The 13,795-nt window shown below is 43.1% G+C and overlaps 1 protein-coding gene across 9 annotated transcripts in view; it reads left to right on the plus strand.

The window, feature by feature from the left end:
- The window catches only part of LOC100698591 (filamin-C), a 54,514-nt gene that overhangs the window by 27,673 nt on the left and 13,046 nt on the right, over positions 1–13,795 (plus strand). For 5 of the 9 annotated variants that reach the window (XM_019346605.2, XM_019346599.2, XM_005475722.3 and 2 more), the window contains 16 exons: positions 266–426; positions 522–612; positions 1,426–1,595; positions 1,681–1,798; positions 2,725–2,987; positions 5,057–5,654; positions 7,176–7,349; positions 8,298–8,460; positions 8,561–8,721; positions 8,833–9,000; positions 9,244–9,367; positions 9,443–9,599; positions 9,754–9,870; positions 11,357–11,546; positions 11,631–11,654; positions 12,774–13,021. In XM_019346605.2, coding sequence (XP_019202150.1) covers positions 266–426; positions 522–612; positions 1,426–1,595; positions 1,681–1,798; positions 2,725–2,987; positions 5,057–5,654; positions 7,176–7,349; positions 8,298–8,460; positions 8,561–8,721; positions 8,833–9,000; positions 9,244–9,367; positions 9,443–9,599; positions 9,754–9,870; positions 11,357–11,546; positions 11,631–11,654; positions 12,774–13,021 — 2,927 coding nt within the window. The remainder of the gene's footprint in view (positions 1–265; positions 427–521; positions 613–1,425; positions 1,596–1,680; positions 1,799–2,724; positions 2,988–5,056; positions 5,655–7,175; positions 7,350–8,297; positions 8,461–8,560; positions 8,722–8,832; positions 9,001–9,243; positions 9,368–9,442; positions 9,600–9,753; positions 9,871–11,356; positions 11,547–11,630; positions 11,655–12,773; positions 13,022–13,795) is intronic. The other 4 variants (XM_019346601.2, XM_019346606.2, XM_019346603.2 and 1 more) reach the window with 1 other exon arrangement.

Genomic DNA, 13,795 nt, shown 5'->3' on the forward strand with positions numbered 1-13,795 from the left:
GTCCCGCCACCACAATGCACAACACATAGGAGATTATTTTGTCTTTCTGATCGATGAGCTTGATCTCCCATGAATGACTTTAACTGAGATTCAGACCAGCTGTGCAGCACACAAAGGCGAACATGTTGTAATGCCAAGTTTTGTTTTTATGAGTGTAATTAGGAAGAAATTAAAAAGTACAGGAATACTGACATGATGTTTGCATATTACTGCAGAAATCTGACCTCGAATCTCTGTAATAGAGTTAATTATTATTTCCCTCTAGGTGATGTCAGCATTGGCATCAAGTGCGCTCCAGGTGTAGTTGGACCTGCCGAGGCCGACATCGACTTTGACATCATCAAGAACGACAATGACACATTCACAGTGAAGTACATGCCTCCAGGTCCCGGACAGTACACCATCATGGTGCTGTTCGCTGATCAGGTAAATGAAGGGTCAACAGTTGGATCAAATCTTAAATGCACATCTATGTTAAAACTGAACTTTAAACAAACTTCTCACTTTATTGTGTAAAACAGGAAATCCCTATTAGCCCCTTCAGAATAAAGGTGGATCCTTCCCATGATGCAGCCAAAGTCAGGGCAGAGGGACCTGGACTCAACAGGACAGGTGAGCTGGGTTTTATCACATTACCGATCAATACAACACAAAAATCAGATACAATACTGTGGAAGAGTTACTAAACACGTCCACAGACAGGGGTCCACAAAGAGACCTGGTAATTACTAAACCAGAGCTCAGCCTTCTTGGATGGTCTCTTAGTACAGTAATCACACAGCAGCCATTTTATTGGTTGGATGATGTCATATAACCCAGACCAGAAGCTGCTGCTGGCCTTCTACTGCTCCTCAGTCTAGAGCGTGCTCTCTTCCTCCCTGGTATGCAGGGGCCACAACTGTGTACAGGAAGGCTGTGCAGAGGGTAATTAACACTACCCAAAAAGTCACTGGCTGCCCCCACCCCTGTCCACCCATCCACCAATCTGAGCAATGGTCTGAGTAACCCTCATGAGTCAGGCCACTCACACACAGACCAAGTCTTTTTGCACTACTTCCAAGCACTTTGTTCTCTAATGTGTGCCTTCCTCTTATTTTATATATTACCCTCTTGATTGTATATATTTTTCTGTTTTCTATTGGTTGTTTTCTACTGATGGGCAGCACGGTGGCACAGTGGTTAGCACTGTCGCTGCACAGCAAGAAGGTCCTGAGTTCAATTCCAGGCCCCGGAATTAGTTTGTTAGAACTGGCTCACTGCTGGAGCCCCTATTGGGCATCAGGGGAATAGCGGGTTTTAGTTTGTTATCTGTATAAAAGTAGGTAAAATAAAATTTTATTTATATAGCACCTTTCTAGACAGAGAATCACAAAGTGCTGCACATAGAATAACCTTATTAATAAAGTTTCTGTCTGAACTTTGCAGGGGTGGAGGTGGGTAAGCCCACCCACTTCACCATTTATACAAAGGGAGCTGGTAAAGCCAAACCCGAGGTCCACTTCACCGGAGCAGCTAAAGGTGATGCCGTCCGAGACTTTGAGATCATCGACAACCATGACTACTCATACACTGTCCGCTACACGGCGGTGCAGCAGGTAACACAACAACTTCACACGTGTGATGGATTACCTGTGAGGTGACTGATGGACATAAGTTAAGCACTGCTTGTGTTTCTCTCAGGGGAGCATGTCCATCATTGTGTGTCACGGAGGAGACCCCATCCCAAAAAGCCCATTCACCATCGTTGTGGCCCCCCCACTGGACCTCAACAAGGTCAAAGTTCAGGGACTGAACAACAGTAAGTCAGTGAGGACAAAATGGAACATTTATCATACAGAAGCAAAGTGCTTCCATACGGAGCCCTGATCAGGTTTCATGACGCAGCAGATGAAGCACAGAATGCGTGTTTCCAGCTAAATTCCTGGAATCATTCATCACAAATTCCTAAATACGAGCTGCTGTTTAGCTTTAGATTACAGGATATTTCCATAGAGAGTCCTGCACAGTTTGGTACTAATTATAAGTGAGGTGGAGAGTAAATGATGGATTAGATAAGTAAACAAAAGAATCCAAGAGTTCCTCTGAAAGACAATCACAACCCCTTCATGGGGATCCTTAATGACTCTGAGCTGCTGTTCATTCAAGCTCTGTTTCATTAAATTTAATCTAACTGATGTGTAATTCTGAGCTGCAGTGGAAATTTCTCTTCTTTCTGAATCATTTAACATGAAACAACCTTGAACTGCTTAGACCGCTTTTCCATTTCGTTTATAATCGGTATCAAACTGTAAAGGATTCCAACAGAAATATCCCTTAATGTGCAGCCGAACACACGCCAGCATTTCCCAAAAATTAGCTTTTCATCTTTATGTCTAAAGCTGCATCCACACAGGAAGCAAGTCGCATGGTGACAGGAAACTCAATGACATTCAGTGATCCCACGCTTGGATGTAACCTAACATAAACGTTTCTTAACTTTAAGGAGAGCAATTAAAGTGATTGCTAATTAGTTCAGGATACTGGTGAATGACATATGACTGGTTAGTAAATACATTAGAATGTTACCTAGGCAAATGGAGCCTGGTAGCAACCAACCGTCAGGTTGAAAGCGATGAACGGTGAGTGAATTGCTTAAACAGATGTTTAGACTTCGCTGTTATCAACATCCTAAACCCCAAACCCCTGTTCCTGCTGACCGTCCTGCTGTTTCTGTGCACTAATCAGAAGTAGACGTTGGGAAGGATCAGGAGTTCTCCGTCTGTACTCGAGGTGCTGGAGGTCAGGGCAAACTAGACGTGAAGATCACCTCCCCTTCGCGTCGACCAATCCCCTGCAAGGTGGAGTCGGGGACAGCCAATGAGGTTCATACAGTGAAGTACATTCCTCCCGAGGAAGGACCATACAGAGTGGACATCAGCTACGACGGGAATCCTGTCCCAGGGAGTCCATTCACTATGGAGGGTATCATGCCCCCTGACCCTTCAAAGGTGAGTTAAGATCACAAAAACCCACACTGATAGAGTTTTAATATTTGTCAGAATAAGTAAAGACATGCGGTTATCCTAACTGGGCTTTCATCAAGTCAGCAAAGATGCACAGAAAAAAGTATCAGACACCAACCAGGGAGGATCAAAAAGACAAACACAATAATATTCTCATTCCCTATGTAGCCGTGTTTTAGAAAAACTCAGGAGAGTCTTCTCCAAGGATGACATCCAGCTGTACTTCAGACCCAGCAACACACTTAGACAAAAACTGGTTCATCCCAAAGACAAAACTTCTAAACACAAACTTAACAACGTAGTTTATGCTGTACAGTGTAGCGAGGAGTGCTCAGATCTCTACATTGGAGAGACCACTTCATAAATGCATGGCACAACATAGAAGAGCCACCTCCACGGGACAAGACTCAGCTGTCCATCTGCATCTAAAGGACAAAGGTCACTCTTTCAAGGATGCCAATGTTCACACTTTGTACAGAGAAGACAGATGGTTTGTGAAAGAGGAGTGAAAGAAGCCATCTATGTCCACTTTGAACGACCGTATTGATATTTTTCTGTCAATTGATTAAAGGCATTTTATAGCCGTGTGAGCACCCGTGTGTACACCTGTGGAGGCCATTTTATAGCACACGGTACCTCTAAAGCAACCTTGATAAGTGTGTCTTTTTGTTGGGATCACTTACAAATGGTACGTTTTTGATTTTGAAATCGAACTTCCCATCAACACAGTGCTCAACACAGGGATCCACAGCATGTTTGCTCAAAAGTTAGTTATTATTCTCAAAGTAAATTAGTGTGTATTTTCTGCTAAATGCACCAAAGGACCCAAAAAGTGGACAGTGCAAAGTTACAGTAGGAACAACAACAGAGGTGGTTGCTTACAAAACCAACTGTCTGTATCTATAATCCGGTTTTGAGATCCCTTCCCAGATCCCTTAATGCCCACTCACATCCTCCACCTCAGTAAATCACATGATAGGGTGGGGCTGGGTTTCACAGTGGGTTCAACCGAAGCCTTGGCTGATTTTGACCCACACTCGTTTTCACACCTCAGCTTATGTGATTAGGTAGAGGATCATTAAGGGGGTCCATGACCCTCATGGGGACACTCGCATACAGCTTAAAATCTGGGACTCTCCACCAGTTGTTCTTAGAACTGATGAAGCTTCTCAGATGAGAGGTGAGATGTCTTCAAGGAAACTTAAAGAAGTCCAGACGATTTTCTTTCCAAGCTCCTTAAACTACAATGACCTGGATGACTGAGAGCCTTCACAGATTGGTATTCAAAGATTTTCAAGCAATTTATCTTTGGTCACTCACTAACTTCCTGCATGTCATTGAATAAAATAATTCTTTGATCCCCAAGCAAACATGATTTAGTACTTGGTTGAGAAATCCTTGGCAGCTCTTACGTCACGGGAGGGATTCTGGCCCACTTTGGCTGTTACTTTGTTTACCTTGGCAGTATGTTTTGGGTTAATGTCACGACGGAAGACCCATCCAAGACTCACCTTCAGTGTTCTGGCTGAGTTAAAGAGGTTCTCATTGAAAGATTTTACAGCACATTGCCCCATCCATGGTGACCTTTGGGTCATACTCAGTTTTAATCTTCCTCCAATGATAATGGGTTGAGTTGATACCAGAAAACTCAAGTTTGATTCCACCTGTCCACAGTGCTTTCTCCCATGCCTTCTCTGAATTATTTAGATGTTCACTGGCAAACCTAAGACAAGCCTGAACATGTGTCTTCTAAGACTTGATCCCAATAAGAATAATGTTCTTTCCTTGTCCTGGTAAGCCTTTGTTTATTCCAGTAGCCTTTTCTTAATCTGAGTAAACTTTTTTTTCAATCTAAGCAAAATGAGTATACTTGTGTGTAAATCTTTACTTGTGTGAATGTTTTTCAGGCCTACCAGTTTAGTACTCCATGGATATTCAGTCGATCATCTGTGCTGATTCTGGTGCAAACCTCAGACTTAAAGCTAATGTCTTCTGCTAACCAGCCTTACCAAGTATTCCTTGTGTCTCTTCTGGTTTTGCCATTTACTTTCCAGGTGCGAGCCTATGGTCCAGGCCTTCAGGGTGGTGTGGTAGGCAAACCAGCCCCCTTTGCCATTGACACAAAGGGTGCTGGTACTGGTGGTCTGGGTCTGACAGTGGAGGGGCCGTGTGAGGCCAAGATTGAATGCCAGGACAATGGTGATGGATCCTGCTCTGTGTCCTACCTGCCGACTGAGCCTGGTGAATACGCCATCAACATCCTGTTTGCAGACCAGCACATCCCCGGTTCTCCCTTCAAGGCTGTGGTCCAGTCAGTGTTTGACCCCAGCAAGGTGACAGCCAGCGGCCCCGGGCTGGAGCGAGGCAAGGTCAACGAGGCTGGAACCTTCACGGTGGACTGCTCCAAAGCCGGGGAGGATGAGCTCACCATCGAGATCATCTCTGACTCTGGGGCCAAAGCTGAAGTTCACATTCAGAACAACAGTGATGGGACCTACTCCATCACATATATCCCCCAGTGCCACGGGATGTACACCATCACCATTAAATATGGAGAACACATGGTGCCAAAGTTCCCCATTCGCTTGCAGGTGGACCCAGCTGTTGACACCAGCGGGGTAAAGATCTATGGACCGGGAGTGGAACCCAGAGGTGAGCACTTAAAGATGTTTTTATGCCCAGTTAAAAGAAGGATGTCTGAGGTTTGTATACTTTAATCAAACACAAATGTAAAACAATATCTAGTCATCAAATTTGCTCATTGATTTTGTACTCTAAACACGACAGAAAACTCATTAGATTTTGCACACGTGTGAGAAGCTGTGAAAATGTACTGATTTTATTAGCTGTGAACATGCAGGGGTGCAAAATGCTTCCACAGAACCCCCTACAAAATTTCAGTGACATAATTCCACTGCCATGTTTCATGTATGTGTATAAAATATGATACACGCACCTGATATAAAAACATGTCCAGAAACGCCCCTGAACCTAACAGAAAGTCTGCCACTAAAGATGCAGGGGTTTTGGCTCCTCTATGTTACGGGGTACACGTTACCTTCTATTTTCCTTAATAAACCACAGGGGAGCCTTTAACTTGTTCTCAGCCCTACTTAGCCTATCCGTCTCATTGTTGTAAGCTTATATGAACACTGTGTTTAAACTCTCAAACATCACATCAGTGATTAGAGTTTCCAAACTCTCTGCTGTTCTGAGGTCTGTTTTTACGACGACAGGACTGTTTCCAGTGTGATCTGGTTTAGGCTCGGCTCTCTGTGGTTTGTTCATTGGCCTCCTGGACGCCACCAGACTCCATTATCACAGTTAATAAACTCCCAACAGCACATTTAGTTTGTATGTTGTTCTTTTTTTTAATTATTACGTTTTTCTTTCCGTATTTGGATTGCAGTCTTTATTAAGTTGAGATTAAAATAAAACCAATAAAAGAGCACTGAAGTCATAAAGTCTTATAATGAGAACAAATGGGAAAAGTTGCTGAATGCTCACATTACTAATTTAATCAATAAACAAACAGCAAAGAAGAAATGAGTGCTTGTTGCATTACACTGATGGATTTATCCTGAAACAACCTTTGGTCCTGATCTAAGTCATGCTGTGAAAGTTAAAATATGAGGCTGGAAAGTGATAGAACGTCATCCCTCTAACAGAGCCACGGCGTCCAAAATGAACTTGTTGTTCTATTCAGTCAGACCTGAAAGCAGCGACTGAGATCATAAACTCAACAGGGAAGACTTTTATCTAATCAGACTTCACTGGAGTCGCCCCCTGCTTGAAATGACAGAGAAGGCAGCATTAGACACTAAAGTCCATCTTTTGTAATGTAATAACGATGGTCTGCGTTAATGATACACGTTTTCTATCATGTTTTGTTTTTTGTTTTTTTATGTGACTGGAACCAAAACAATATAAATTAAGTGATTAATATGGCTGATTGTTTTTAGACTGAACATGAATTCTATAGCAGTTTAAATAATCTGTTCAGTATGACTGTATTCAGTGAAATATTTCAAATATTTTACTGTCTTTGGATATGATTATAAGTGATGAGTCGTTCTCTGCATCTTGATAAAAAATGGCATGTTATATTTCATAGAGACATTGACTAACTTTCTTCTCTACTTTTGTGTCTTCGTGCTGCTTTCCTCTCCGCAGGCGTCCTGAGGGAAGTAACCACTCATTTCATCGTGGACGCTCGAGCTCACTACAAGAGCGGTGGCAGCCATATCAAAACCTCGATCTCAAATCCGTCGGGCACCAACACAGACGCCTACATCACCGACAAGGGAGATGGGACATACAAAGTCGAGTACACACCCTACGAGGACGGTAAGCCTCAGACCTTCCTCCTGGCGCTGTGTGTTGTTTGTGAGCCTGGCTGCAGATCGTCAGCAGAGACAGAGGACGGGCAGGACCACGGTTTGCTGCTGGTTTGTGGGTGTTTTTCCACTGCAACACCTCCTAATTGTGAAATAAAATTCCATGTGGCTTTCATGAGGCTTGTTTTCCCTCACCAGCCATAAAGGACTGTTGGCTGAACTGCAGTCAGCCTGTGTACAGAGGGGTTAGCAGCAATCAACATCCAGGGTATAATTACCATTCCAGAGCAAATATATCTGATTTAATATTTAAGTGCCTGAAGTTCAAACAAATATCTGCTGCTCAAAGCTTAACCCTGCATTTGCTACTGTTATAGTCAGTTATGGTAATGTACTGAACATCGGTTGCAATGACTGGATTCTGGTCCTTTAACCTCTCAGTGAGGAGCGGGTTTGGACCAAGGGTATTTATAGCTGCAGTCTGTCGGCGCTCAGCAGATGGTTTTCCACTGATAGTGAAGTGTGACATGTTGGAGTCCATTGCATTGTGGGAAAGAAATACTCAGTCAGACTGGAATTTTAATGGAAGGTGATTCTTTGTCTGGTTTACTCCCACTCTGCCTGAGAGGTTGCTGGTTAAAAACTGAACCGTGGGGTGAAAAATGAGTGACCATTAAATGTTCGGGTTCCTTTGAAACAATGCACTCAACAGCTGAAGACGGATCAATAAATAAATGTGTAAAAAGCATTTAATTTGTATTTCTTCGTATAGAGGTTAAAAGAATAAACAAATTACAGAGCCATGAGGAGGTTAATATTCAGTGAAAAAACTATGATATCAACTTATTGTAGATACTGACATCTACACACCAGATCGCTGCAGAATGCTTTCACCCACATTATCTTGACTCTATCCATTAAAATACTCACTTTTATAATGGACTCTTGTTTGCTGAAGGTTTGCATCTGATTGAAGTTCTTTTGGATGACGTCTCGGTGCCGAAGAGTCCGTTCAGGGTGTCCGTGAGCGAGGGTTGTGATCCCAGTCGAGTCCGAGCCTACGGTCCAGGTCTGGAGGAAGGACTGGTGAACAAACCAAACCGATTCACTGTTGAGACCAGGTATCGTCGCTCTGTTTTTAAATCCAGGATAGATTTTGTAGCATCCATAGATCTCTGTTTAAACGTCCTAAACTTCCTTTTTGTTACCTGCGTGCCTCAGAGGTGCTGGCACTGGGGGACTTGGCCTGGCCATTGAGGGTCCATCAGAGGCAAAAATGTCATGTAAGGACAACAAAGATGGCAGCTGCAGTGTGGAGTATATCCCCTTCACGCCTGGAGAATATGATGTCAATATCACCTTTGGAGGCTTACCGATCCCAGGTGAAGGTCACTTAACCCTGTAGGGTATGGTTTGGAAATAACTGACTCTGCGCTTTTCTAAGGTAAAGAAATCTGCAATCAAGAGCGTCTATTACGTCACTTGTCTTTCAGGGAGCCCGTTCCGGGTCCCAGTGCGAGAGCTGGTTGATCCCAGTATGGTGAGGTGTTCAGGTCCTGGCCTTGGAAGTGGAGTCCGGGCTCATGTTCCTCAGACTTTTACTGTAGACAGCAGCAAGGCAGGGGTGGCTCCCCTGGCAGTTCAGCTATATGGACCAACAGGTAAGATTACAAAGACTTATTAACCTCATAACATTAGCCCAGGCCATTGGTAACCAGAAAAGCTGTTCCAGAAAGGCTGTACCTACCTTACCTTATACCCGTAGGATTTCCAGTCAGACCAACTCATTATCAAGCTGGAGTTAAATCTTTCTTTAGTAGTATTGACATGAAATTCTCCAATTAGGTTTAATCAGCTGATATAACCTCATCGTGGCCTTGCCCTGTGCTCTGGTTTGTCTTCAGGTGTAGCTGAGCCCCTCAACATCACAGATAATGGTGATGGCACTCACACGGTCAACTATACTCCTGCAAACGATGGCCCATATACAGTGTGCGTGAAGTATGCCGACCAGGAAGTGCCCCGGAGGTTAGTATTGAAGAGAAGCGTGTACAAGAAATTTCTGGTCCTTCGGGTTCAGATTTAACCTTTCTGTCTCTTCAGTCCTTTTAAAATCAAGACATTACCGGCTCATGATGCTAGCAAAGTTCGAGCCAGCGGTCCCGGACTGAATGCATCCGGGGTTCCAGCCAGCCTGCCAGTGGAGTTCACCATTGATGCCAGAGATGCTGGAGAAGGACTGCTCACCGTCCAGATTCTGGTGAGTCTCTGCTTCCTGTCCTGAAATCATCATGGTGCTGCACGGTCAGTGTTTGGCAGGGAGGTGTCTGTCGTGTCTTGTTGCTCTTCTGTGACCTGTTTCTGACTCACCCCGATTCAAACGCAGACCGGCGGGCTTGTTGCTGTCACTGCAGGGTCCGGACGGCTGCAGTCGCGAGGCTTCATTGTTTGTGGAAGACTGGGGCAGGAGGGTGTGGGAGACTCACATAGTAAAGAAAACCATCCCCTTCAGTATTCTTAGGAGAGGCTCTGTAAGCCCTGCACTCTCTCCCTTCACCTCCCTCCCCCTTCACCTGTCTCATGTCCACCCCCACCCCACCTGTTCTCCCCCGCTGGCTGCCTCCTCATCGTGTAGCCTTTGGCTGTTTTCACTGCTCTTATGTTCTGCATAAGATCTAAAGTGTGAATATTCCCTGTGTAGATCCTGTGACGCTAATAACATCCATGAAACTGATTATCAGTTTCATGGATGATAATAAATGCAATATCTTAGTTAAAGCCTTTTAAATGAAGCTCATAGTTTTCTGTGTTAGAGTCCAAATACTTGGAATATCGCTTTGAATGTTCATCAAATCAACAACAGATTCAAACAAACGTTAGAAGCAAATTTTTATTGGCAGCACTTTGCTTGGCTTCCACCCCTCTGTGGTCTGCATGTGCACTGACTCCATTCAGTTTGTTTAACGTGTTAACAGATATATTTGATTTTGAGTTCTTAACTAACCAGAGTTTTTGGTAAACCTGCTTCCATTCAATGATCCATCCATCCACCTGTCTGACCTGTCACTGCTGCAGTGAATAGTTAGATCCTGTGAGAACACTTGTGGACGTGACAAGCCCACTGCTCTCAAACCATCAGCGGCCATCAGGTCTACGATAGTGTTCATAATGCTGTAGCTGTTAATGTTTCTGATACACACTTTAGTTTTTCACATGGATATAAGCTGTAGATACCTGCTTCCACACACCAGGGGGCGCTGCTGCACAGGGAGGTTAAACCAGATTTTTTTTTTTTTTTTTTTTTGCGCCTGTTTTTACATCAAACTGCTCATCGCTGACACTGTGAAAAGTTTTAGATCCAGAAGTCTGAATTTCACGTTAGTTGTTTGATCCCTAACATATTTATTTATCCAGAAAATCTATTCTGTCCTCTTCTTCTGTGCAAGATACAGAAACCGGGTATTACCATTACTGCAATGAGAAGTATATTCTACTTTGTACAAGAGCAGGGGCAGGATGAGCAGTGCCAGAGCCCTACAGAATGACCTGCAGCAGGCTACTGGTGTGAATGTCTCTGACTAAACAATCCATTGATTGCATTAGTGCATCACAAAGATTCCTAAAAATCAATACCATCAAAAAAAGTTGGAAATTATCAATAGAGACCAAAACAGTTTCTGTATCAGGCTGTAAAGATGTTTATTTCTAATGTAAGGTTTTAACATGGGAGTCTGTGGGGACTGATTCACTGCTGGAGCCTCTGCTGGACATCAGAGGAACTGCAGGTTTGGAGCTTCAGTGTTGCTTCCACCCTGCAGTTCAGTTTGTTTGTGTCCACTTGGTCTGTTGACCAAGAAGATCTCTGCTCTCCAAAAAATAAAATTAATTTGACTTTATATTACTTTTCTCTTTTCTTACTATCGATGGCAGATGGTAGGAGACCAGTGATGGGCAGTGGGACCTATTTATGTTTTCTGCACCCCAAACGTGACTAACTTCTTGTCTGTACACTTCCAGGATCCAGAGGGAAAACCCAAGAAGGCGACCATTCGAGACAACAGAGATGGGACGTACACAGTGTCCTACGTGCCGGACATGACGGGGCGCTACACCATCACCATCAAATACGGAGGAGATGAGATCCCGTACTCACCTTACCGGATCCACGCCCTGCCCACCGGAGACGCCAGCAAGTGTCTGGTCACAGGTTAGGCTCCACCCATCAGCGCTGAATTAAACTTTATCGCTTGGAAGCTTAGCAGCGTCGCTGATTGTTGTTGTTTTCCTACAGTGTCAATCGGAGGACACGGACTCGGTGAGTGGCCTCAACTTTCTTAGACTCACTGAATGCCAACAGATAAGCAGCGTTTCAGTTTTGCATAAAAAAACAGCTGCTTATCTAACCAACCAGCAGCTACACATATATACTGAACGCTAGACGTTTACAATGGACACTTATTCATTGAGTTTAATGTTTTCTCAAAATTTGATTCTGAATTGTGACTGGAAACCAGCTGATTTTTTTGGGGTAGTTTGCTTTAAAAGGTATAAAGATACCATTCCTAGTAATTAAGGTCACCTCAGAAGTTATTATTATTAATAATAACAATATAAAATTAGCTGGAAGCTGTTATATATGGAAGGAACTGAATAAAATAAGAAGCTAAATATGCAGTGATTTCTGTTCTCAGAGGCCGGAAGATGGGCTGGGAGTTTCTCTGAGATTTCTGAATGAGTGATGGGAAATATCATTCGCTAAGCAATGGCTAAAATAAATCCCAGTACACGCTGGGAATTGGACATCTGTCAGTGCAACTTGAAGCTACTTAAAGATGTTTTGGTGGGTAGGGTGGAGAATTAAAAATGCTTGGAGGTCACTGGATAAACTCTGTGGCCTCCAGATGAGACCAAAACTATCTGTGGCATTTCTGCACTCATATTTTCTGTCATCTATATTTGATATATGTGTAACTACCCACAATTACTGTCACTGTATTTGTCCAGTCAGTCTATCTGGAAAACAGAAGGAAATCCAAGATTTATTATAAGTATGTTTTGCACTTTAAACCCACCCAAATAAAATCAAACACATTCAGTGCAAACTGAAATAAATGACAAAAACTTTAATTTATTGTTTCATTTAAGGGTTTCTATTGTGCAATAAACACATTGATAATAAACACAACAGAGATTAAGAACCCACACTCTAACAGCTCGTTGAGCAGCACTCACTCTGAGGCTGGGTACACCACAGTTATCAGAACCTTTTTCATATAATCAGTGCTCATGATCACTCTTAAAGCTTCCTGTAAACAACTCAGCATCATTCTAAACATTTAACCTCTCTGGTATTACTGTATGCTTTCTTTCATTAACATTAATCACTTCTGAAATCACTGCTTTGACTCTGTTGGTTCCACAAACGTCTTGTCAGGTTCAGGAATTGGACCAACCATCCAGATCGGAGAGGAAACTGTCATCACCGTGGATGCAAAGGCTGCAGGGAAAGGTAAAGTCACCTGTAAGGTGTCAACGCCGGACGGAGCGGAGCTGGATGTGGATGTAGTGGAGAACGCAGATGGGACGTTCGATATTTATTACACGGCTCCAGAGCCAGGGAAGTACGTCATCACCATCCGCTTCGGAGGGGAACACATTCCCAACAGCCCCTTCCATGTCGTGGTGAGTCGCCACCCTGAAAACACCATGATTTGGGCTTGGCTGATTTCAGTTTGGGACTGAGTTGGGGTTAGGTGGGTAGGTTAGCTTTGTTTTGCTTTGACTGGTTCTGGCCTGTTATTGTTGGTTTTATGGGGTTGGGTTTGGGATAGTTTAGGTTGGGGTTTAGTTTCGGTTTGGTTAGGATTTTTCGGGGGGGTTCAGAGTGGTTTTGTTTGGGGTTTGTTGGCATGAGTTTGGTTTGGCTTTGGTCTGGTTTTTGTTTAGGGTTAAATAGTTAGGTTTGATTTGGGATGGTTTGAACTGGTTTTGGGCAGTTTGGTGTTTGTTGGGGTTGGTTTTGGGATAGTTTGATTTATTTTAGCTGAGTTAGCTTGAGTTTATTTTGGACAGTTGGGTTTCAATCCATCCATCTGAATCTATCAGATTTGGAGCCACTGGAAATCGATTAGCTAATGACTCATTTATTTAACACTCTGTATGTCTTTTACAACTGATCTTGGGATTTTTGTCATGAATATTAGTTGTCACTATGAAAAAACAAAAATTTAAATCAGTTAGTTGACCCCCAAACAAAACAAACTCCTTGAATAAAACTGTGAAACCATAAATTCTTGATAGCATTGACACAATGGAGAAATCTCCAGTTTAAGGAAAATAAATGTATTATTATTTATTATTTTGTTCTTCTTTTTTGTTTTTTATTTTTGTGGCTGTTTTTGTATTTTTTTGTATCTTATGTATGTATATGTTTTATGTCTCCTTTTTGATTTGATT

The sequence above is a fragment of the Oreochromis niloticus genome, linkage group LG17 (genome assembly GCF_001858045.2).
Source record: "Oreochromis niloticus isolate F11D_XX linkage group LG17, O_niloticus_UMD_NMBU, whole genome shotgun sequence".
Lineage (NCBI taxonomy): Eukaryota > Metazoa > Chordata > Actinopteri > Cichliformes > Cichlidae > Oreochromis > Oreochromis niloticus.